The sequence below is a fragment of the Ammodytes marinus genome (assembly GCF_949987685.1).
Source record: "Ammodytes marinus genome assembly, chromosome: 12".
In the NCBI taxonomy this organism is placed as follows: domain Eukaryota; kingdom Metazoa; phylum Chordata; class Actinopteri; order Uranoscopiformes; family Ammodytidae; genus Ammodytes; species Ammodytes marinus.
The window spans coordinates 14,239,623-14,260,869 of NC_137216.1; the positions used below are offsets into that span (position 1 = coordinate 14,239,623).

The following is a 21,247-nucleotide window of genomic DNA, read 5'->3' on the forward strand; positions in this document are numbered from 1 at the left end:
CATATCAGGTAGGAATCCATACACTTTGTCAGAGGGGTTGGCGTGTGACAGTGCGGGGGGAGGCAGTGACGGATTGTTTTAGCTCACACTCTATTACCATCTAAAGGCAAGTGATTTGACTTTGCATGGGGCAGAGGCTCCAAGATGCCGATCTCGTTATTGGATGTCCTATGATAATGCCATAGAATGTCATCAGCTGGAAAAGAGATGCATCTATCATGCACGGCCAAGTGTCACAAGTAATGACACATTATTATTGGTGCTCCTGTGGGATTCTCCTGCAAGTTTACAAGTCTGTGTGTGTGTTTGAGTAGGTTTAACGTAATGTGAAGAAATAATAATAAGCCATAATGCTGTTTGGCTCTGTGCCCTATGCAACATAAAGACATAACCCTCCTAAATGGCTAGATGCTGTATGTCTGCAGCCAGGCCTCACCGGGGCAGGATGAAGATGTCATGCTCATGCACAGACTAGACAACACTCCCATTTGTCTGTCTGAACTACTTGAAACCGGGCTGACATTCTAAGTAAGGAGGTGTAAAGGGCCCTCAAAACTGCTCCGGCTGAATTGGAAGTAGCACTGGATCCCATATAAAGGGGGATAAAGACAGATGGCCACACTGAAGCCAATCACACTTGAAAGACACACTGAATGATTTATGGGCACTCTGCATTTCTCACTTCTGTTATTTACTGCTAAACCATGAACACATTTGAGTGGACTATTTGACAAGTGTTATGGTCCATTTATTTTTTTATAATTGGAATGTTGCCAATGATCATTGCTGAGATAAGTAATCTAATTTCCATGGTGGCGCCCAGTTTATACCCCAATAGGATCCAGTGTATATTACAAGTCAGAACTACTTGAGTTTTAGGACTAAGGGGTGTGTCCATTAGGGTGCCAATGTATTCAGTTTTACCACTTCCCAAAAACACAACACTCACAACAATCTTAAAGCCTTGAAAAATAGCACAATCCACTGTGAAATATTGACTGATCTTTATTCATATTGAATTAAAAATATAGTTTTGACAGATTCATGTAACAAAACAGAGGGAATACATATTTAAATGTTTTAGCTTGGGAAATGTGTCAATTAACCAGTGAAGAGAAACATTTAAAACTGGTAATATGTGACAAGGTATGTTCTATAAAACATAGATCTCAATCATTCTGATGAGTCGATACAAAGCAATGTTCACTTATTATCATTATTATTTTTTTACAATAGCTTTCTCCCAAACTTCAATGTACTTATAAACAGACGCATCAACTTTTTTATAAGCTCCATTCCCAAATGTACACGTATATGTAAATGCTGGATATTGTCTTTGATAGGATTGCCACCAAAATCATCTGTTCAAATTCCCATACACTCTCCAACGCGTGGTGTACAACAGGCTTATAGTACCTTGTACATGTTATAGGCAAAATATCCAAAAATCATTATTATGACAACACTTAATCCAAAATTACTGGTTAAAATCCAAACTTTTGAAAACAAAATCACAGTATTTATCATTAGCAAAGTCTACAGCATTTTCCCGAAAACAGCACAAAGCCTTTAGTTGTCGGACTCTCTTCCTGCATAAACAATCCACGTTGTGCTTGAATCTTCTACTATTGAAATATCTCATACAACTGAAAGTATATCCCAGTTGTCAAATTGTATGTCCATCACATTCTACCATACCATTCTGTTGTTCCTGATAGGTTAAAATAAGAAATTGAACAAACCATTGAGCTTCAGCTTATCCATACTCATACTTATATCAGAATGTAAATGCACTGCTTGATCACAACCGACACCTTTTCTATGATGCAACAAAGGATATAGTTCAATGTGATGATTTTGGCGCCAGTCCATGATACATGAATATATTAAATGGTATAGGCTGACAAAAGGTGTCCAACTCCCAAAAAGTTTCACATCTGGAAACAGGTTTACATTTAAGTCCTATATCTCCTTACCTTTGTTAAAGAACATATCAGTAGTTTAAATGATCAGTCCAGCCCATGCAACGTCAATGTTGTCTCTCAAACACCATTAATTAACTGTTGGGGCTGTAACATGATATTGCTACACCATTCAATCAGTATTGCCCCAGGTGGATGAAGAGCTGTATCATTAGATAGTAAACAATGACTGAGCTCAGTGCAAATGAAAATGAAACTCTTCAAGGAAACATAGTATAAGGGGCGCTCGTGGTGTAGTGGTTAGAGCGTCCCCCCAATGAGGCTCAGACCTCACAGCTGACTCGGTTCCAGTCCAACCTGTGGTCAGTTCTATGCATGTCATTCCCCTCTCTGCCACATTTCATCTCTTTCTCTCTGCACTATAAATAAAGCATCAAAATTGCCCCCCCCCCCAAAAGAAAAAATAATTAAAAAGTTATATCCTTAAAAGGAGGGCGTAGAGTGACACTGGTGAGTTAAAGACATTGGTTACGACTAAAAAGAGATAAGAGGGAAATGAAATAATGAAATATTGAATATTCATTAGTATTGCAACAGCATTTTAAGAGTGTACAAAATATATCTAAAAAACAAATCAACAGAAATCTCAAGAGGTGGATAATACAGAGGCAAATGTGGAGGGTAGTAGAGGTATAATAAACCATTTACAAAATAAATCACTCTTACAAAGTGAGCAAGAACAGAAGTCGAAAAACAACATTCACCAAGTTGAGCTGCAAACATAATCACAGGGGAAATGAATTGGTTGGGATAGCAAGAGACCCTGCAAGCGTGTTTAAAATTGGAGTTCACCATTTAAATTACACATTGACTGAGTATATATATATATATACTGTGTGTGTGTATATGTATATATATATATATATATATATGCAGAACATATGTCCCCCAAATAAAATAAAGTACCACTGAAATGCAATGATGCAAGGAGAAATAAAAACAAACTTCAGCTGGAAAAAGAAGCATAATTTTCCTATTTACAGATGCAACCAGCCACCTTGTACCTACCTATAAAAATACTATCCACTTTTTATTTTATTATTTATTTTGTAACAATGGTAAAACTATTGTGTCACCCATTAACTCAATGTCTTTGTCATTTGGTTAAAAGACAATCATTTATTTCATTATACATTTTTACCATCAAATCAGTAGATTGTAAACTGTGCTTACTCAACCACTGTCATCTACCCCAGTTATTATGGCATGGTAGAATATACACGTGAATCTGTGTAAAACCAGAGTATGACTGCTATACGCTTTTATATTCTATTACAATGGTCGAACATGTATGTGTACGCTGTTTTATGGACTCCTTTTTAATAAAAAGCTATATGTTTGATGATGCATTGACCAAGACTATTTCTACTTGAGTAATTAAGAGTTCTCTGAACTGTAACATGAGTTTGTCCAATACAGTAAGACCATTCAAACCACAGTTGGATTAATATAACCAATGTTGTGGAAATTGTCCTCATGGTATGAATAATCCAAGCTTAGAAAAGTGAAATAGAGCACTCTATAAATACAGTCAGTGTCCCAGATCAGGGGCTGGACCCTCCAAAGTCCTCATTTCTGGGCTGAACTGTCCAACAACGGCTGTCCCATTTTTAAAGGTCCCACCAAATGTGACTCAAAATGTAATGTTGCCTTTGCTTTGAAGGACTCATTGGTTTTGTCACTTGCAATCGCCAATATCCCACAATCAATTGTGCACCAGGCAGTTTTAAAGCTGAGCTGTCAGGCAATCCTCGGCAACTCATAAAGCTGGGAAATATTATTCACCAGATATGAATCATACCACATTAACTAAACCAATGAAAAAGCCACTGCAAGGTGTAGATAATGGAAGCTAGCTAGGAACGCCACGGTCTGTTCTGGTTTGCAGCCTGGATGTGTTAATCATACGGGTTTAGAATTGGGAGGTGCTTAGATATTTGACTATTTACATGGTCTAACCTGCCAGTTTTCCATTGAGTGTTAAGGGGAAATATCAAAATGAAACTGTAAAGTCATCTATCATGAAACCTGTCCAAGGTAACCAATGGTATTTAAATGTCATTAGTGTTCTGCGGGCTTTTATGCTTGATTAGAAAGTGGAAAATACATAATGACTTGACCAGGGGCACCTGAACACAACGTTAGAATTGGTCTTTGTTGATCTAGTCTCAACTGGCTATACGGTATGCTGGCTCAGCCTGGACCTCAGCTCCTCTGAAGAGAAAACACCCAGCCCCTGAGTTGGGACATTCGCTAGTAATTTCTTTAAAGTTGATCAGAGAACATGACAGACAAATGCAGCCTTTAAATTGTATATTAGAAAAAAAATCAGTCGCCACAATGACACCCGAGAAGAGCAAAAACAAGAATAAACTTCACACACCATTTACAAATCATGTGATAACATTTGTCTCAAATATATTTAACCCAAAAAACAGAAGTAGATGCACAAAATAAATATAACTGTTACAATAAGGCCTTTTTACTGGATGAGCAGTCAGTATTGAGAGGGAGTTATTGTTCTCCTTTAAATAAGTACTGTACATACAGTACGAGGCTTATACCTTTACACAGAACACAATATATTTTCACATGAAACTATGACTCATGTTAACATTTGACCACAATCCCCTTTTCTTTCCAGATTGTGATAGTCTTTGTTCATATTCACTCTTCACATAGCTGCTTTTCGGTTTTTACTGCTTCAGCGGCAGCACAGTGTTTGCTACATACAATTCTATAGTCACCTTTGAGGAGAAAGAAAGAATGGCAATCAACTTTGGTCTCCTCTGCCAGTTCCAGAGCACTTGCACCTTTTCCCCTGCTAGCTTTTGTAACATTGATGCATTGGTTGGGTAACATTTCTGGAATGCTAATACCTCAGCTTCAACCCCACTGCAGGATTACAACCTATTGCCTGTCATTCAGGGTTTCTCAGCTGGTGCACTGGGTGAGATGTTGGGTAACATGATTTCCCCACAGAACAACAAGGGAAAGTGGATGAATTAGCATTCAAAAAGCTAAAAGCCCCTTGCGATGCTTGCTGGCTGAGAGCGCCAGCAGGTTTTTTCTCCAGAACATTAGCTTTATTTTTCCATAGAGATCCATTACGAAGCCTTTGGGTGACTCTCCACTGCTGTCATTGCACTTAAACACACTCCCATACAGTAGTCTGCAACTAATGCCTTATGGTTGATGGTGAAATAGACTTACATAACTGACTAACTCTAAAAACTGTAGAGGACACTGGCCTTGCACACATTTTCATAAATAAAGCACACAAGTACACAAGTGTGAGCTCAAACTACTATACCTGAAATCCGCAAAACTAACAAGAACAAAGAAAAGTGTGAGAAAACAGATGTAGCACAGCTAAATCAGGTTAGTAAGAGAGCACTCCTTCAAAACTGACCATTTAAACCCTGCTCCACCTATAAAATTCCCATTTCTGTTGAGTTGCACAATTAAGCAGAGCATCCACTGTGTTACTAATCCGTCTTCCATTATACTTTTATTTCAACAGGATTGACGTCCCTTTATGATGTGGCAAGTTGTGACTCAGCTGGAGCTTAACTGGATGATTATGATTCCCCATAAAACCTGAAAGGGGGAGAGTGCCCTGTGCCAGGGTAACATCTGTGTTTTGTACGGTAATTCATCAACTCTGCTTGTCTGACTCTTCCCTCTGCCTGTTATTTTAAATATAGAGGCACAAGGTTGTGTAACAGTGGTTGTGCATTGGTATGTCAGCAATGAGGCTTGCACAGGCATTAGTCTCCAAATTTTACCTGTTACTCAGGGCGGATGATGTGGTTAAATGCACATATCAACTTAAGTATGGATTAGTATTGCAAGATCACTTTATAACATAATTAAGTACATTTGGACATTTTCTAGAAATTCAATCAATCAAGTGTTTATGGACGGGGATTTCTGCTTTCTGGTTAAAGACGAGGCCCACCATTCTTTTTTGAAAATACTCAGCAGTGTCTGCAATAGTATGGTAAAACAAGGGATATAAAAAGGGATAGCATTCCCTGGTATAAACTGTAAAAATGTATCAATTTCTATCAACTGTCGTGATAGTGTATTATTGTATAATTCTCAACCCGACTCAGTACTACTATTATGATATTCCTTTGAGATTGCCTTTGTTCGTAAAATGCCTAACCAAACAGATAACATGAGGCCGCAGTGCAGTGAAAACTATCTATTACCATCAATGTAAGTTATATCTGCCACATAATAAAAAGTGAGAACAACAGCAAAGTCACTTGGCTGTGTCAGAGCAATAAGTGCTTTTAAATCATCAACGCCAGCCTGAATTAGGCCTTGAAGTCATTTTATGACAGATGCTCGTTGCCTCAATCAGAGTTTACTGTGGCATCTGGCAGTATGGGGTACCGAAAGCTAGCCATCAGTGATTACTTGTAATGTCTCACCGTTATTGTCAAACACCAATACAATTGAAAGAGTCCCATTTTCTAGTGTTCCATGGTAACCCTAAGAGCAAGACCCTGTAGTCGTGACCATAAGGTCACATTTATCTTTTTATCATTGTCTTTTGGTGTACTTAAATATCCTTCTAGACTTCGCTCAGCCCACAGAGCCTTTGTCTGTCTGGTAATGACATGTAATTGGCTTATTAACAGCTCGGCAGGGTTAGTCTTTTAGCCATCTCCACAGTGCTCTTTCGTGGTTGGGTGCCTGTGCTGCTTGCGTAAGAATAAGACAAGGTGACTAGTTAACAGATCCCCGATGCCTTAAAAGAAAAACAAGGCTCTGATCCATTGTAAAATATTTTCCCCTCAGGTTCAGCTCTCTCTTCCATTATCAAGCTCCTTTGTCTGTTAAAAGCTCTGTCCATTTCAACAATCAGGTCCCCTGAAACATTATTCCTAGTATTGCAGTTACCATTGGTGATATCGTTTTCAATGCTGCTTATAATGATTTTATGAAGGTAATATCAAAGTGGTGGGTTTGCAAGCTCCTGGGATTGGATTAGTGTGGAATTAAGAGTTACACACTGGATGGCGACAAGGGTCATCTTCTGACTGATCTACCTTTTAAATCCCACCATAGCCTGCCAATAATCTGTTGAATGCTTGCCACGGCATATTGGGCTATTTCAATGCTTTCAGTGAAACTGCGGTGGCATTTACTTTCCTGTTGACCCTTTCTCTGCACTGCACCGCTGTACCCTGCACACCCTGTCTTTAAGCACAAGGTCGATTGAGCTTCTGCTCCAGAATATATATTTCAAGTGGCTGCAGGCTTATCTGTCAGTGTGCGTGTACTTTCTTATGAATTAATGTATGGTTATTATTGGTGTGTCAAGGCTGCAAGCATGTTAACATGTGTGAGGCATGATATGAGCAGTGCGTGATAAATGTTTGAATTCCATTACTGATGCAGCAACATGTAAAAGTCAAAGCAGCGTGTGGGCAGGCATGCAAGCCACATGGGCTTTTGAGCATGACTGCCGGTTTGCTGGTAAGTCACGTCACAACTTCATGTGAATGTGTCATTTGACATAATGCACACAAGAAACAGCACAGGTGTGCATACTGTTTGTGTACATCTAGGTGAACATGTGCTAAGAGGACATTGTTGTGAAAAGAAAAGGTCATGGCAATAATCCTCTCTTTGGGCTAACCTCTTCATTTCTCAATTTTCCCCTTGCTAGACAATTGATTTCCATTGTTGATTGGGTTATTATTGTACCTTTCTGATACTTAAGATGGCAGGACAGTGAGCTCCAGAACAGAACCAACTTCAAAGAGATGTGTCTACTTGCCACATCATGGCCAAATATGGAGTTGAAAAATATGGTTTGAATGTCAAATGAGGCTGCCAGTGACACTTATTGAAGTCCTGTCATGAAAGGCAGAACCTTGGAGTGAGAATAAAAGACTTGCAATGAGACATGACAGAGAGATGTGTTGAGGGACGTTGCGAGGAGACCCCAGGAGAAGTACTGCACAGAAACAAGAGGACTGTTCAATGTCCATTCTTTTCCACTTATTCCTCTATTTATCCCTCCATTGTGCTACAGGCAGGTCACTACACTACAGTGTTCCTCTGTCTGTATGGAGGAGGTGGCAACACATTGCCAGCTTTCATAGCAGCCTCAGATAAGTACTCCTGGTTTTCGGCAACAGCCGGGCGAATGCGTCCATTCTGCCGGTAGAAGAAGCGTGTGCTGCAGTCCTGCAGGTACTCAGGGTTGTGCATTGAGGACTTCTGTGGTAGACTGTGCTGCCAGTATTCAGGATTGTCAAAAGTGGCTTTCTTGCCTTTCTTATCAAACATGATGGTGCCGCTGGTGATGCCTGAGTGCAGTGTGTGTCCTGAATGCCCAGGATGCAGGGTGTGTGATGGATATGATGGGTGTGGGAGGTGGCCAGGGTGTACCACATATCCAGATGAGGAGACGGTGTGGCTTGACGTTGATGGGTTGACTGTTTGCGATACTGATTGGGCAGCAGAGGACCCAGGGCCAGAGATGGACACTGCACCAGCCAATCCGTTCTTGTCTCCAGGGTTAAGGAAGGTATTCAGGTACAGCGGCTCGTTGACATACTCGTCTTCCTCTTGGAGGGTCTGGCTCTTAGCGGCAACAGCAGCTCCAGCAATGTGAAGGGTGTGACCACCCGATGCATCAATCACTGCGTGGGTGTCACCATTCCTTCGACGCGTGACAAAGGGATTTTCCTCTACTGGGTTGAGATAGTCTGGAAAAAAAGGGGAGGGTAATATTAGCTGCTTTGTTTTCATCTTTGTTGAAGCTGCAGTTGTGTCAAATAGTGTAAAACTAGAACTACCTGGTGCTTATATGTGAAAGTACAGTGGTGGTAGGCAATGCTTTAAAAAAAGGTAATGCTTTTAAGAAGCTAAAATATGGTACAAGGTTAGTACTATCTCACAATATTAAAGGTTGCAGTAACATTTGATCCCTAGAATCTCCTCAGTTCACACTTGAGTGCTACATTTGACCAATATCACTCAATGCAGTCTTGCAGTTACCTTTAACCTCCACAATGTAAGTTTACCTTTGATTTTATGTTTGAGTTTGTGCCAAATTTGACCCTAAATTGTTCTTGAGATATCGGGTTCATGAGGCTTGAGGTCACAGCGACCTTGTCCTTTGACCTCCAAAATCTTATCAATTCATCATTGTGTCAAAGTTGACATTTTTTGAGAAGTTTGAAGAAAATCCCTTTAAGCGGTCATGAGATATCTCGTACACAAGAATGGTCCGCACGGAAAACCCGACAAAACATAATGCCTGAGGCATAATGAAACCTAAAATTGAAATGCTGTATTTTATTAATAATTGAGTTAGCACAACAGATACGTGCTGTATGTAAATACTGTATTTTATCCTCCAGCCAACTCAATGGATGAACTCATAAATTCTCAAATCTGCCAAAGTAACCTGAGTTGTTTTTGTCTCTCATGGCAGTCATGTAGCCATCCTGGTCCTTGTCTCCTTTTGCCCCTCGTTCAGATAAAAGGCCTGTAGGATCGGCACTGTAACGCTGTCCACTACTATCCTCTCCTCCACCTTTGGAAGCAAAAAGACAGGAAGGAGATACACGATTAATGCTAGATGTGGTACTTTACAAAACTTCATGAATAAGAGAATCCTGGAAACAGTGTTGTGGTTTCTTGTATATATGCGTCGTCCTTTAATGAAAGTAATTATTCACCAATCGATAAGCACCATGCATTTTCAATATAACCCGTAAACCAGAATAATTTTACTGTTTGTTCTGTGACCTGGCTATGGCTAATGTCAAAAAAATTTGTGACCTCATACCTTACCACCATTTTCAACTTCACACACTAGGGTCGATACACCTTATTTATTAAGTTGACCAGAGGTTTGATTTCTCCCTATCTTACACAACCAAATTTCCAAAGGAGGTATGAATGGGCCCAACAAATCTTGCATCGGGGCCTTGTGTACATGTAAACACAGTTGACAGCACTACCTGCAGACTAAGGCCTCAATAAGAAAATTCAATACACTGGCTGTAGGGAGACATTTTGAATGCACAATGCCTTCAAACTCAAAACTGTCTATTCAATGTGTGAAAAACATTGTTAAAAATAGATGATGCCTCGGTTTTATAGACCCTGTTTCTTTTTTGATATCCATCAATCTCACACTGTTTTCGGTTCACCTGCTGGTTTGATTTTAGGACACGCTAACACGTCATGAGTAGATACTGAGGGCTATTTTCCCTCAGTTCCTAGTACTTTCAAATAAAACCCTTTGCTTTACCTTGTCCGGCAGTGAGAGCTGAGCCAAGGATACTTGACATTGGGGAGGCCTGTTTTCTCAGGGTGCCATTGCAGCGAGGGTCGTCCTGGTTGCCACGGCCAAATCCAGCAGCAATCTGCCCTCCTAAGGCCAAGTCCTGTGACGGGAGGCAGCCTCCAGGCACTGGTGGAACAGAGAGCACTCTGGGGAGGGTGGCCAGCATGTCCTGCATGCTGTAACTCGGGTCCTGGTAGCCAAACTGGTTCTAGGTAGAAGCAGAGGAGGAGGGAGAGGGTTAATAAAGGAGAGCTGATGTTAGAATAAGATTAGGAGATTATCAATTTACCAAGAACAAGTAAGGCCCATGTAATACATACAAAGTTGAGGTATGGCAAAATAAAATTAAATTGAGGATTAAAGTTCAGGTATAAGTGAGCAAAGAATTGAGTGTTGTCTAGTCTTTGGGCTGTACACATTTGATTTACTTGTGAGGTACAACATACAACAATGAATTAATAAAATAATAATAATAATAATAATAATACATAATACAAAGCACCAAATAAGTACCGTACAATAATATTGGGAATTATAAAAGGTATTTGAGCGTGTAGTCCAAAAAGAAAAGAAGGCGATTCAAGTCCTTTGTACCATTATTCATCCGTTATATTAAAATGTGACAGGCAGGGGAGACAAACAGCAGTGTCAAACAATGATATACCAGCATGACTAAGGACAATTTAATTAAAAGGATTTTAATTAAAAAGTCACCATGCAGCAAAGTCTTAAAGTAGCCATATCAGCCCTGTCCTGCTGTTTGCATTTGCGTCTACGCTCACCAACAAAAAATGGTCTTCTTTAGAACCTCACTGGGTGCTTTATTGTGATTTATCTTTTTTCCCCCATGTATCCAACAAGAGGTTTGTTTTAAATTTTATGTTTCCTCGGTTACTTTCCCTTATACAGTGTCTGAGAAGTCGGAAATCATACTGGGAGAAAATCTGTTGTTTTCGTGTTGCACTTATCCATTAAAACCACAAATTGAAATTATTTCAAACAGGACTGGTGAATTAACACACAGGTTTAAATCCCACTCTGAGCTATTCAATTGAAGATTATTTTCATATGTAAATATTGCATTTTGTTATCGACAATAATTGACTTCATAAGTATCATCTACATTTCTTATGTTGATGCATATCATTGTATAAATATAATCATAACAATTTAGTATCCACCCCAATAAAACTAAGCCTAAAACACTTTACAAATATTATGAAAATAAAATAATGTCACCCCCTGAAATGCATCAGACAGAGTTGGACAAAGGAGCCATGTCTCTCATTGGCATTCAGCTGGCCTTTCTACATCCTGACACATACACACAAGTCGGAATAGAAAAGGACTGAGTTGCCTGGCTGTGCGGCTGGTTTTGTAACAGATTTAAGTGATGTGGTTTACCGGCATGCATCACATTCATGTCTTAAACTCCTGGACTATGTTTTTCACTCTGCTTTAAGGTTCATCACAGGAGATGCTTATGCCACACACCATTGTCTTTTATATGAAAAGGTTGGGTGGTCCTCCCTTAAAGAGAGACGTGACACACATTGGCACATTTTTATTTACAAAGCCTTGTCCGGGAAGCTTCCTCGTTATTTAACAGAAATGCTGCAAATTTCAGATGGGCTTTATCAGACCCGCTCCACTGACATGCTTATGCTTTATGTCCCACAAGCCCGGTCTGAGCTAGGAAAGACAGCTTTTAGCTTCAGTGCCCCCGACTCCTGGAACAACTTACAGCAACAAATTTAACTAAATACCTTCATATCCTTTAAACAATTTAAACAAACTATCTTAAATCTGCCAAACTCTACCTGTAACTGTTTTAATTAGGCTATATTGTATTTTCACCCATTTAATTTTGATTGCTGCCACTCTTCACCACTATGTAAATGTTTCAATTGTTTTTTTTCTCTTCACCTGTTGTTGTGTATTTGATGTTTTTGCATTGAATATTGTTTATGTATTGTTGTTTTTCCTTTGAATTTGTTTTGAACTCGACGTCATTGAAAATGAGGGTCACCCCTCAATTGGTCTCTCGAGGATAAATAAAAGTAAAAAAAAAAAAAAAAAAAAAAGTCCAAAGATGAACAGTTGAATTACTAAGGGTAATCTGGCTGAGAACGCCAATTATGATGAAGGCAATCACCATAGCTCCACAATGGAGAAAGACCAAGGAAAACAGACCGGGGAAGAGCGAGCAACAGGGAGATGAAAGTGTAACTGAGAAAGCTGTGTGAGGTTCTGCTTTAAGATCTCAATGTTGTGCACTTGAACAGGAGAGTCCTGCAGGACACACAGAGAAAACCCATTCCCACATCACTTTAAAGACGATCTAAAAGATCCGAATGTCTACAATGACTTTATATAGTCGCTTTTTTCCTTCACGGTTTAATCGCCCTGCTGATCGCTCAATGGTAATATATGAAAGAGTCAATGTGCAATTAAAGGATAAGCAACTCAATTCTAATTTACTACACAGCAATAACACCCAGGGGGCAAAGTGATTTTATGGTCATGGAATATTGGCAAAGGTTGTTCACCAGAAATGATATCTATGACCTTCAAGGATCACAACCTGGGTGGACAACCTGGTCAACTACCTGCTAGAAAGCTACAGGGGGCTTATTTTTTTCTTAATAGCAAATTGGAACCACGGTTTAAGGCGAGGGTAAAATTGAAATGTTTTAACATATAGATATCATCATGAAATGTTGCCAGTTGATTACTGATATTAAAACAAAGATATTTTGTGTTTTTTTCAAAAATGTTTGAATATATATGCACATTTGGCATATTTCACTAATTATGCATACATTTGCAAATCTTAAAAAAAAAATCTAGATGTTGGATAATGCCAGAGTTAAAATCTTTTTTGCATTTTGACATCATATTAGTGTATTAAGTTTCTACATAACAAACTTCCTCTGTGAGAAATCAAGTGATAATTTTGGTTAGATATACATGTTTTGATAGTTTTTTTCAATACTCTAAACCAAATCTCAACTTCTAAAGCCCTTACATGAACTAATCTTTCAATGATTATTCTTAGCACTAGTCTGAAGGTTATAACAGAAGGATTTGTTCATATGTTGTTCAGTGTCTGATTTATGAGACATGTTCTTCTCCAAAACATGCTGAAAATGCATTTTTAAGACCTGTCCATAGTATTTTTAGATTTATTAAATGAAAAAAAGTCTGTGTCCCAAATCTGTTCTGTTTGGCTTTAACTCTGGCTTTATCCAACATCTAGATATAGAATTTTTAAATATTTGCAAATGTGTGCATAATTAGTGAAATATGCCAAATTTGCATACAGTATATATTCAAAAAAAAATCTAGAAAACTGGCAACATTTCATGATGATATCTAAGTTAAAAAAAAATAATTTTTACCCTCGCCTTAAACCGTGGCTCCGCTTTGCTACATCTGCCCCCTATAGCGTTCGAGCATGTAGTTGGCCAGGTTGTGATCTTTGAAGGTCCTAGATATAATTTCTGGTGAACAACCTTTTACAATATTCCATGTCTGTTTTCAGAAAAAATGGGATTTTGCTCCCTGGGTATAACATAAAACAATTTCTGTGTTTGTTGTTAACAACTAAGCGCAAGTGTCAAGCCTATGTTCATCATTTAATCAACACTTTATATTTTAAATGGAAAGTTGGTACTGAGGGGGGCGCCCTTAGCTCAGTTGGTAGGGCGTCCCCCCCATGGGCCTCGGCTAGCAGCGGACCCGGGTTCGATTCCAGCCCGCGGTCGTTCTCTGCATGTCACTCCCCTCTCTGCCCCATTTCAACTCTGTCTCTACACTATCAATAAAGCATAAACATGCCCAAAAAATTAAAAAGAAAAATAATAAATAAAGTTGGTCTACTGAATTTTTCACAGGCTAGTCAGGCTAGTCAAAGGCTACTCAGAGGTTTGTTAGATGATCCAAAAATGTACTGACTGCAGATTATCCACCATGGCACATATGAATAAGGCATAGTTTACTTTTGCTGGTCAACAAGTAAACAGGACATACAGTACATTTTAACATCAGGCTTGCCTTTTTTTCTGAAGAAGATATTTTTACTGGGTATATGCCTTTTTGATGTGTGTTTAATGGTAGTGATTGGGGACACAATTCACCGATAAAGTATTGCATTGTTGTAATGCATTCAACAGTGTATCGGTATTTACATGAGGTTTCAGCCATCCGAGTTATACAAATGAGGACCTCTTTTTAGTTAACAAATGTATCTATTTTTCGTCTTTCTACTGCAGCTGAACATGGGAAAGATGAATAGGGAATTTCAGACTAAATAGGCTGTATCTTTGGAAGTAACTCGTTTGAATTGACTGACTTTTGCTGAACCCTCCCAATAGCTTCAGATAAACTTCTGTATGCATTTTTTTGCACAGAAAAAAAAGTTGTGGATTTTGTCCAGAAACACTTAGTACATAGAAAGCAGGAAATAATCCTTAATTGGCCAGCATTAAAAGATGTATAATATAGAGAACAATTCAAAAGTTCTTCATAGCACCTTTAATTGAAGAAAGACTAAAAAAAACTGGGAACCTATATTCTTTAGAGAATTTGGAGACTGAAAATACCTTGTTGGAGTCCATGCGTGTGCGTGGAGTGTATGCCAGTGGTGGGATGTTGAAGGAGTGGGGCACCAGGTACTCTTCAGCATCCATCAGGTCCTCCAGCTCCTCCTCGTCCAGGAGGCTCTGGAAGAACTTGCTGTCGTTTGGACTGGGCAGCTTCATGCGGTCGTCCCCCTGGGAAAAATGTGTATGAATGTGTGTAAATTGTATTAGCATCTGTTACAGTCATAATAAATATTTGTTTGTATAGACTAGTGCCATCTTGACTCTAAATATTCGTAAGCTAATCAACAAAAATCCTGACCTTACCTTGATGGTGAAGGTTGTTATGTGCTGAGATACTCAAACTGCGTAAGGAATGTATGTTTTGACTGAGATGGCTCCAGAGAACTATGTCTGTAAGATAACTAACAATATATCTGGCTGAGGAGAATCTTGTACGTAGGCTGGAATGTTTGTGCGTAATTAGATTTCACTATACATTCTCTGTATGACCGCCTATCATTGGTCATTTCATTTAAATCCCCTTGTTGCATTGTTTGTCTTGACCCTGTTTGCAAACATTAAAGATCTGTTCTATTTTTGTATTTAAACATTGTGTCATCTGGTATTAATTGCCTAAATTCACATCTTTTAAAGGTTGATATTTCAATTCCACAACACATCTTATTAATAATTGTGTGAAATTGTGCAATTACAAAATGGTTGACTTATTTATCTCACATAGAGTCACATAAAGATACTTTTTTTGGCATATTTTGGTTTATTGGATAGCTTTGGAGAGACAGAGGTGAAATGGGGCAGAGAGAGGAATGACAAGCAGAGAACGACTACGGGCCGGATTCCAACCTGTGGTCTTCTGTCTTCTGATGACTGAGCCTCTACGGGCAGACGCCACTACACCACGAGCACCCTCCCTGTCATCAATATTTTTGATTTAAGCTGATGATGAAGGCTTGCCATTAGTTGACACATTTTTCCTTCCCAAAATCATAACGAGAGCAATGTAATGAGCAGTCGGTGTATCTTCTCACTCATGATTGGAAAGTAAAATTTTATTTGTAATATCTATCAATGTCATCTACTGATAATTTGAATTTAGTCAGGTTTTTAGACCCACTGAAAACAAGATGTCACAGCATATAACCCAGATCTTGTAGGAAGGTCATCAAGATTGACCTACCTGGATGACCAGGTATCTTTGGGGATCTCGAGCCATCCGAGTGAACTCTGCAGCCAGCTCCTTGAACTTGGGCCGACTGTCGGCATCAATCATCCAACCTGAAAACACAGCTTTGTGTTAGTGTCTGACCAGTATGAGGTTCCAAAACAACATATTGAAATTCAAACCTGTGGATACTTGTTATCTTGCTCGAAAAGCCCACCTCATCTACACCCATCAAGATCACTTCCTTGTCTTACTCTCTTGGTATGGTTCATTCAAATGGTATGTGTTACTTGTAACAAGCAGAACATTTCTGTATTCATCACACACTGGTGGCAGGGAGTGTGCCTACACACACCACGTCAATATGTATGCTACAATATCTGCTATTTGCATAAAACATTCATATAATTTGACGTTTGTAGAAATCCTTTGATCCCAATATGACACACGTTTTTCATTATGAGTAAGTAAGCATGTTACTGCAGTGTGAATGACTGTCAACCTGAAAGGTCTGTAAGGGAGAACCGTGTAGACGGCTACTAAACCCAACAGCACCAATACCTTCTTAGTCATTATCCCAAACATTCCCACCCAGTCATTTCAACTGTGCCAAAGTAATGTTGCCTGTGTAAGAACATTTCCCAATTGTAAAGACCTGAATATATTTTTGATTTTAAATATTTGTCCTTCTCTGTAATATTCTTATTTCTTCCTAAATGTTCAATTGCAGAATTTCTAATGAACTTCTCTTTATGGCGAGAGTTGTTGTTTTCTATCCAAATACAATCAGAATCAGAAATACTTTATAAATACTGTTTCATCACTAAAATTGCCATATGGAGAAAAGCGCTCTTTTTGCCAATTTCCCTGTGAACACATGGGTATGATGCCCGAGCAATCATGTGATCTGGCTCTGAGTACAGCCTGTCTAGATATCCAGGGAAATGATAATAGATGGAGATGGAAAGAAGGAGAGATGTGGATTATTTCATATGTAGAAAATAACCATCTTTTATCCTGCTACGTAGATTTAAGCCAATTAATCCTAGAGTAGGGATCGCACAGTGAATAACAGGAAACACATCTTCACCACGTGTCTGTGTAATTTAGGTGTATGACCTCATACTCTACTACACAGTGCATGTATGGTGGTGCAGCAGGTGACAGGCAGGTGAAAGTGACCTTTCCCTGCAGTGTGTGTGTGTGTGTCTGCTTGCCATGTTGGCACAGGTTCAGAAAGGGCCAATGTGACAGTGAGGGCCAGAGGCTGCAGCTAGGAGACTAGAGGACAAGGCCGCGGCGGTTTTGGCACCGAGTAGTTGTCCTGGCAACTGTGGCCAGAGGTTACAACGCCATGTGGGCATGACAGCAGTGACCGACTGATACGGCCAACATTTTGGTGGGGGGGGGGGTCAAAGCCAGCCAGAAAAAAAAATGTTTTCTACATCATCTTGTACCACAACTTCTTCTAAGCTTTTGGTAGTTTTGAAGGATTTCTCACTAATAATTTCCATCAGAGTGATGTTTCAGTGGCATTCATAGTGTACCATGAACCGAAAAGATATAAACGGAAAATTAATTTGAATACTTCAGCTTTGTAAACTTCATCTTTGACCCTCTTTTACAAAACAGGCGTATACTGGCATTTTGAAAAATCACTCAATAAAGCGTTATTAATTATGCGTGTTTCAATTAAAAACCAGCTGGCCCTCTCCTAACCTTTAAAAAATCATTGACTTTTCTTCTATTTGAAATGGAGCCGATGCACAACAGAAAAACTGTGAAATCTTGAAAGAAAAATACTTCAATCCAATTAAAAAGCTCTGCAGTTAATATATGAATGTGAATTAATTGTGGAGACGTTCAGAGAAATGTTGACTTAAGGCCTTCAAGTTCTCTGCACACCCTCACTGGAATAGCCTGCAGAAGGAGCTCAGACTTCAGGACTGAGTGACCTCTCGTTGTTAAAGAGTTTAAAGTCAGCCTCCATTGGAAATTTCAAATGCTCTTATCAATCGTGTATTTTCCCAATTGCACTCAAAGTGCATTTTGAACTTGTATTTTGTCGCCATGTGTTACGTTGTAGCTGTATCCGTTCACTGCTGTCCATTTTGGCGAGGTCTCTCTTGGAAAACAGATTTCTAATCTCATTGAGACTTGCCTGGTTAAATACATGTTATAATAATGTCGTGTTGTTAGTAGTTTGTGATATTTTGCCCAACCCCCTTGCAGACTCCACTCACATTTGACCATGACCATGTAGACGTCTATGGTGCATATGGGTGGCTGAGGCAGACGCTCTCCTTTCTCTAGCAGGTCGGGGATATCTCTGGTGGAAATCCCATCGAACGGTTTCCCTCCAAAGGTCATCACCTCCCAGATGGTCACTCCTAAAAAAATACGGAAAAAAAAGAGTTGGATGGAGGGAGAGAGAAAAAAGGGGAAATTACACAAGGAAAATAAAAGAAAATAAAAGAAGGAAGGATCATTATGATTCAGCAGAAAGAGAAAGCATGTTCACATAGGAATTATCAAGCAGAGAGCGGAGAAAAGATGAGTAGAATGGCCGTGAGAGAAAATGGGTGTTGGGAGAATAAGGAGTTGAGATGATTAAAGAGTAGAGAAGATTCAAGTAAAGAGATGGGAAAAGAAAGAGGGAAGAAGAGACAGGACAGAAGACAAGTAGGATAAAAGAGGAAACAACAAAAAAAAGAAGAGGGTAAAGAAGAGAGGACGAGATCAGAGAACAAGACGAGTGATGAGGGGAACTAATCACGGTCTTGAAAGTCATCAGTCAATCTAACCTTTCAGCACTCTCCAGCCTTAATCATGTTCGTGTTAATGAGCTAATGAATGTTAAGCAGAGTAAATGCACACTATATAAGATGGAACTATAATAGCCCTCGGTCATAAGGGGGGGGGGGGGGGGGGGGGGCACTGGGGACACGGACACACTGAACCAAACGGATACTTTTAATCAAACACACATTATTCTCTTTGATATGACCCATCTTCCATATATATTTTTTTTTAGATTTTTTTTTTAATTACTCCTTGAGTCATTGGTAGACTTAAACAGGAAATTTGTATTTGCAATAATAGCAATACAAATCTCATAAGACTGAAGGATAATGGAGAAGATTAGTCTCTGGATTTAAATGTTGCTGACATGCCTGAGGCTAAGAAGACAGATTTGAGTATTGTAAGCCTAAAGGGAGTAGATCGCCCAGTGAAAGTTTTCCAGTTATTGAGATTGCGACACGTTCAAACAGTTAAAGAAGTGAGGGGAAACAATACTACGTTAGGTTTATAATTGCCTTGCCTGTCTAGCAAGCTGTTTACAGTTTACTGTACACGCAATGCAGCTTTCCTGAATCATTCCTTTGAATATGTCTTTACGTTCTTATCTCTGCCAACATCCCAAATTTTCTGACTGATAATGCTAACCATTGACATGCTAATGCCAAGACTACAGCATGACTGCAGTACATGTACACATTTTGCATTCCTCTTAAAAAAAACTTATAGCTACTGAAGTGAAATGCATTTAAATGATCCAAATGAAAATACAAAGTTATTACATATCAATAATTAAGCAGCCTTTGGTCTTAAGGCAGGCTTAAATACATTTACAAGCAATGTTTGAAGACAGAGAAGTTTTGCATGATTTAAGAAGAAAAGGTAAATTCACTGAGAAAAATATACGGACCACACTTAAATCCTTTTCGATATCTGTAAATGGTATTAAGCTGTGGAATGGACTTGATGAAGTTGTCACAGGGAGTTGCAGTTTGCGCAATTTCAAAGCAAATTATGTTTCAAAAATTATTGAAAATTACAGACTAATAACCTGAGCACAATGTCAATGTCACTTTCATTACAATGTTGTAACAAATAATACAGGCCAGCAGACAGACTTGTTTTGGAATACTTTTGCAGAAGTGTTTAGACTACCAGTTTAGTAATGGAACAGGCCAAATACAAGGCCACTTCACACTTTATACACTTGGCATTGTCACAGAAAAACTGAACTGTGCTGAACTGATTTTAAAAGCTGAAGCAATTAGATTAAAATTGACTGTGTATTGGACTGCAGATTCTTAAAAAAAAAGTATATGTATATATATATATATATATATATATATATATATATATATATATGTGTGTGTGTATATATGTATATATACATATATAGCTATATATATAAAAAAATAATGTTTTTTGTTTGTTTTATTTTTATTTTGTAACAGTAATCTGTGTATCTGAATCCGAATTTGATGAAAATGGGGGCGGGACCTGATAAGCCTTTGGCTTCTTCCGTCTCCCTTCGGACAACACAAAGTATGATGTATGAATATTTGCAAGAGAAAATTGTGTATTGTGTGGAATTGTCCGAAAGAATAATAATAAATAAAAAAATAAAAAAATAAATAGTGTTGATAAGAAGACCTGACAGCAAGAGATTTAAACTATATGGGAGTAGTAATTGGAAAATTCTCAGCCACCTTTGGACTGACGGAGTGAGAGAGAACTCAAGAGAGAGGACTTAGCTGGTGCCAGCCCCTGCAGTGCTTCAAAAACACATAAAACAAATCTTAAAATCAATTCTATATTTCATGGGTAACCAGTAAAGGGAGGATAATACGGGGTTGATATGGTCTCTCTTTTTGGTACCAGTGAGGAGTCTTGCTGCTGCATTTTGAACACGCTGCAGGTGAGATAGGCATGACTGACTGAGTTACATATGTGAGACAGTCTTTATATATATATATAGTGTGGATAAGCTATCACTAACACAAACCTTTGACTTAAATCAAAATTAGGATCAACCATGACACCCAGATTTGAGTAGATAAATGGGCATTTGAAAACAGAGGTCCAATACATTTGGCTACATTGTCGTCTTTTTTTAAAATGTATTTGCAGGACCAATGTTGACGACTTTTGTCTCATGCTTATCAAGACGGCCATTCAGCATATGACATCCACTTCAACACGAGTTTTGGAGCACTTAACAAAATGTTACATAATGTGTTTTGAGGGCTCGCCTTCATTATCAAACTATTGTTCCCTATAGAGATGGAATGCACTGAAGTTTGTATGTTGGTTTTTCATCATAATGTAATTCTATGAGGAGAATTCCAGAAGCAACATATTTAGGTATAGTCTG

The 21,247-nt window shown here is 38.8% G+C and overlaps 1 protein-coding gene across 1 annotated transcript in view; it reads right to left on the reverse strand.

The window, feature by feature from the left end:
* Nucleotides 1-8,045: 8,045 nt before the first annotated feature.
* The window catches only part of erbb4b (erb-b2 receptor tyrosine kinase 4b), a gene marked incomplete at its 3' end in the record, with an annotated part of 297,976 nt that continues 284,774 nt past the window's right edge, over nucleotides 8,046-21,247 (reverse strand). Inside the window, exons 23-28 of the mRNA XM_080038662.1 lie at nucleotides 18,321-18,467; nucleotides 16,093-16,190; nucleotides 14,913-15,083; nucleotides 10,273-10,516; nucleotides 9,421-9,549; nucleotides 8,046-8,716 (exon numbers count right to left, since the gene is read on the reverse strand). Coding sequence (XP_079894788.1) covers nucleotides 8,046-8,716; nucleotides 9,421-9,549; nucleotides 10,273-10,516; nucleotides 14,913-15,083; nucleotides 16,093-16,190; nucleotides 18,321-18,467 — 1,460 coding nt within the window. The remainder of the gene's footprint in view (nucleotides 8,717-9,420; nucleotides 9,550-10,272; nucleotides 10,517-14,912; nucleotides 15,084-16,092; nucleotides 16,191-18,320; nucleotides 18,468-21,247) is intronic.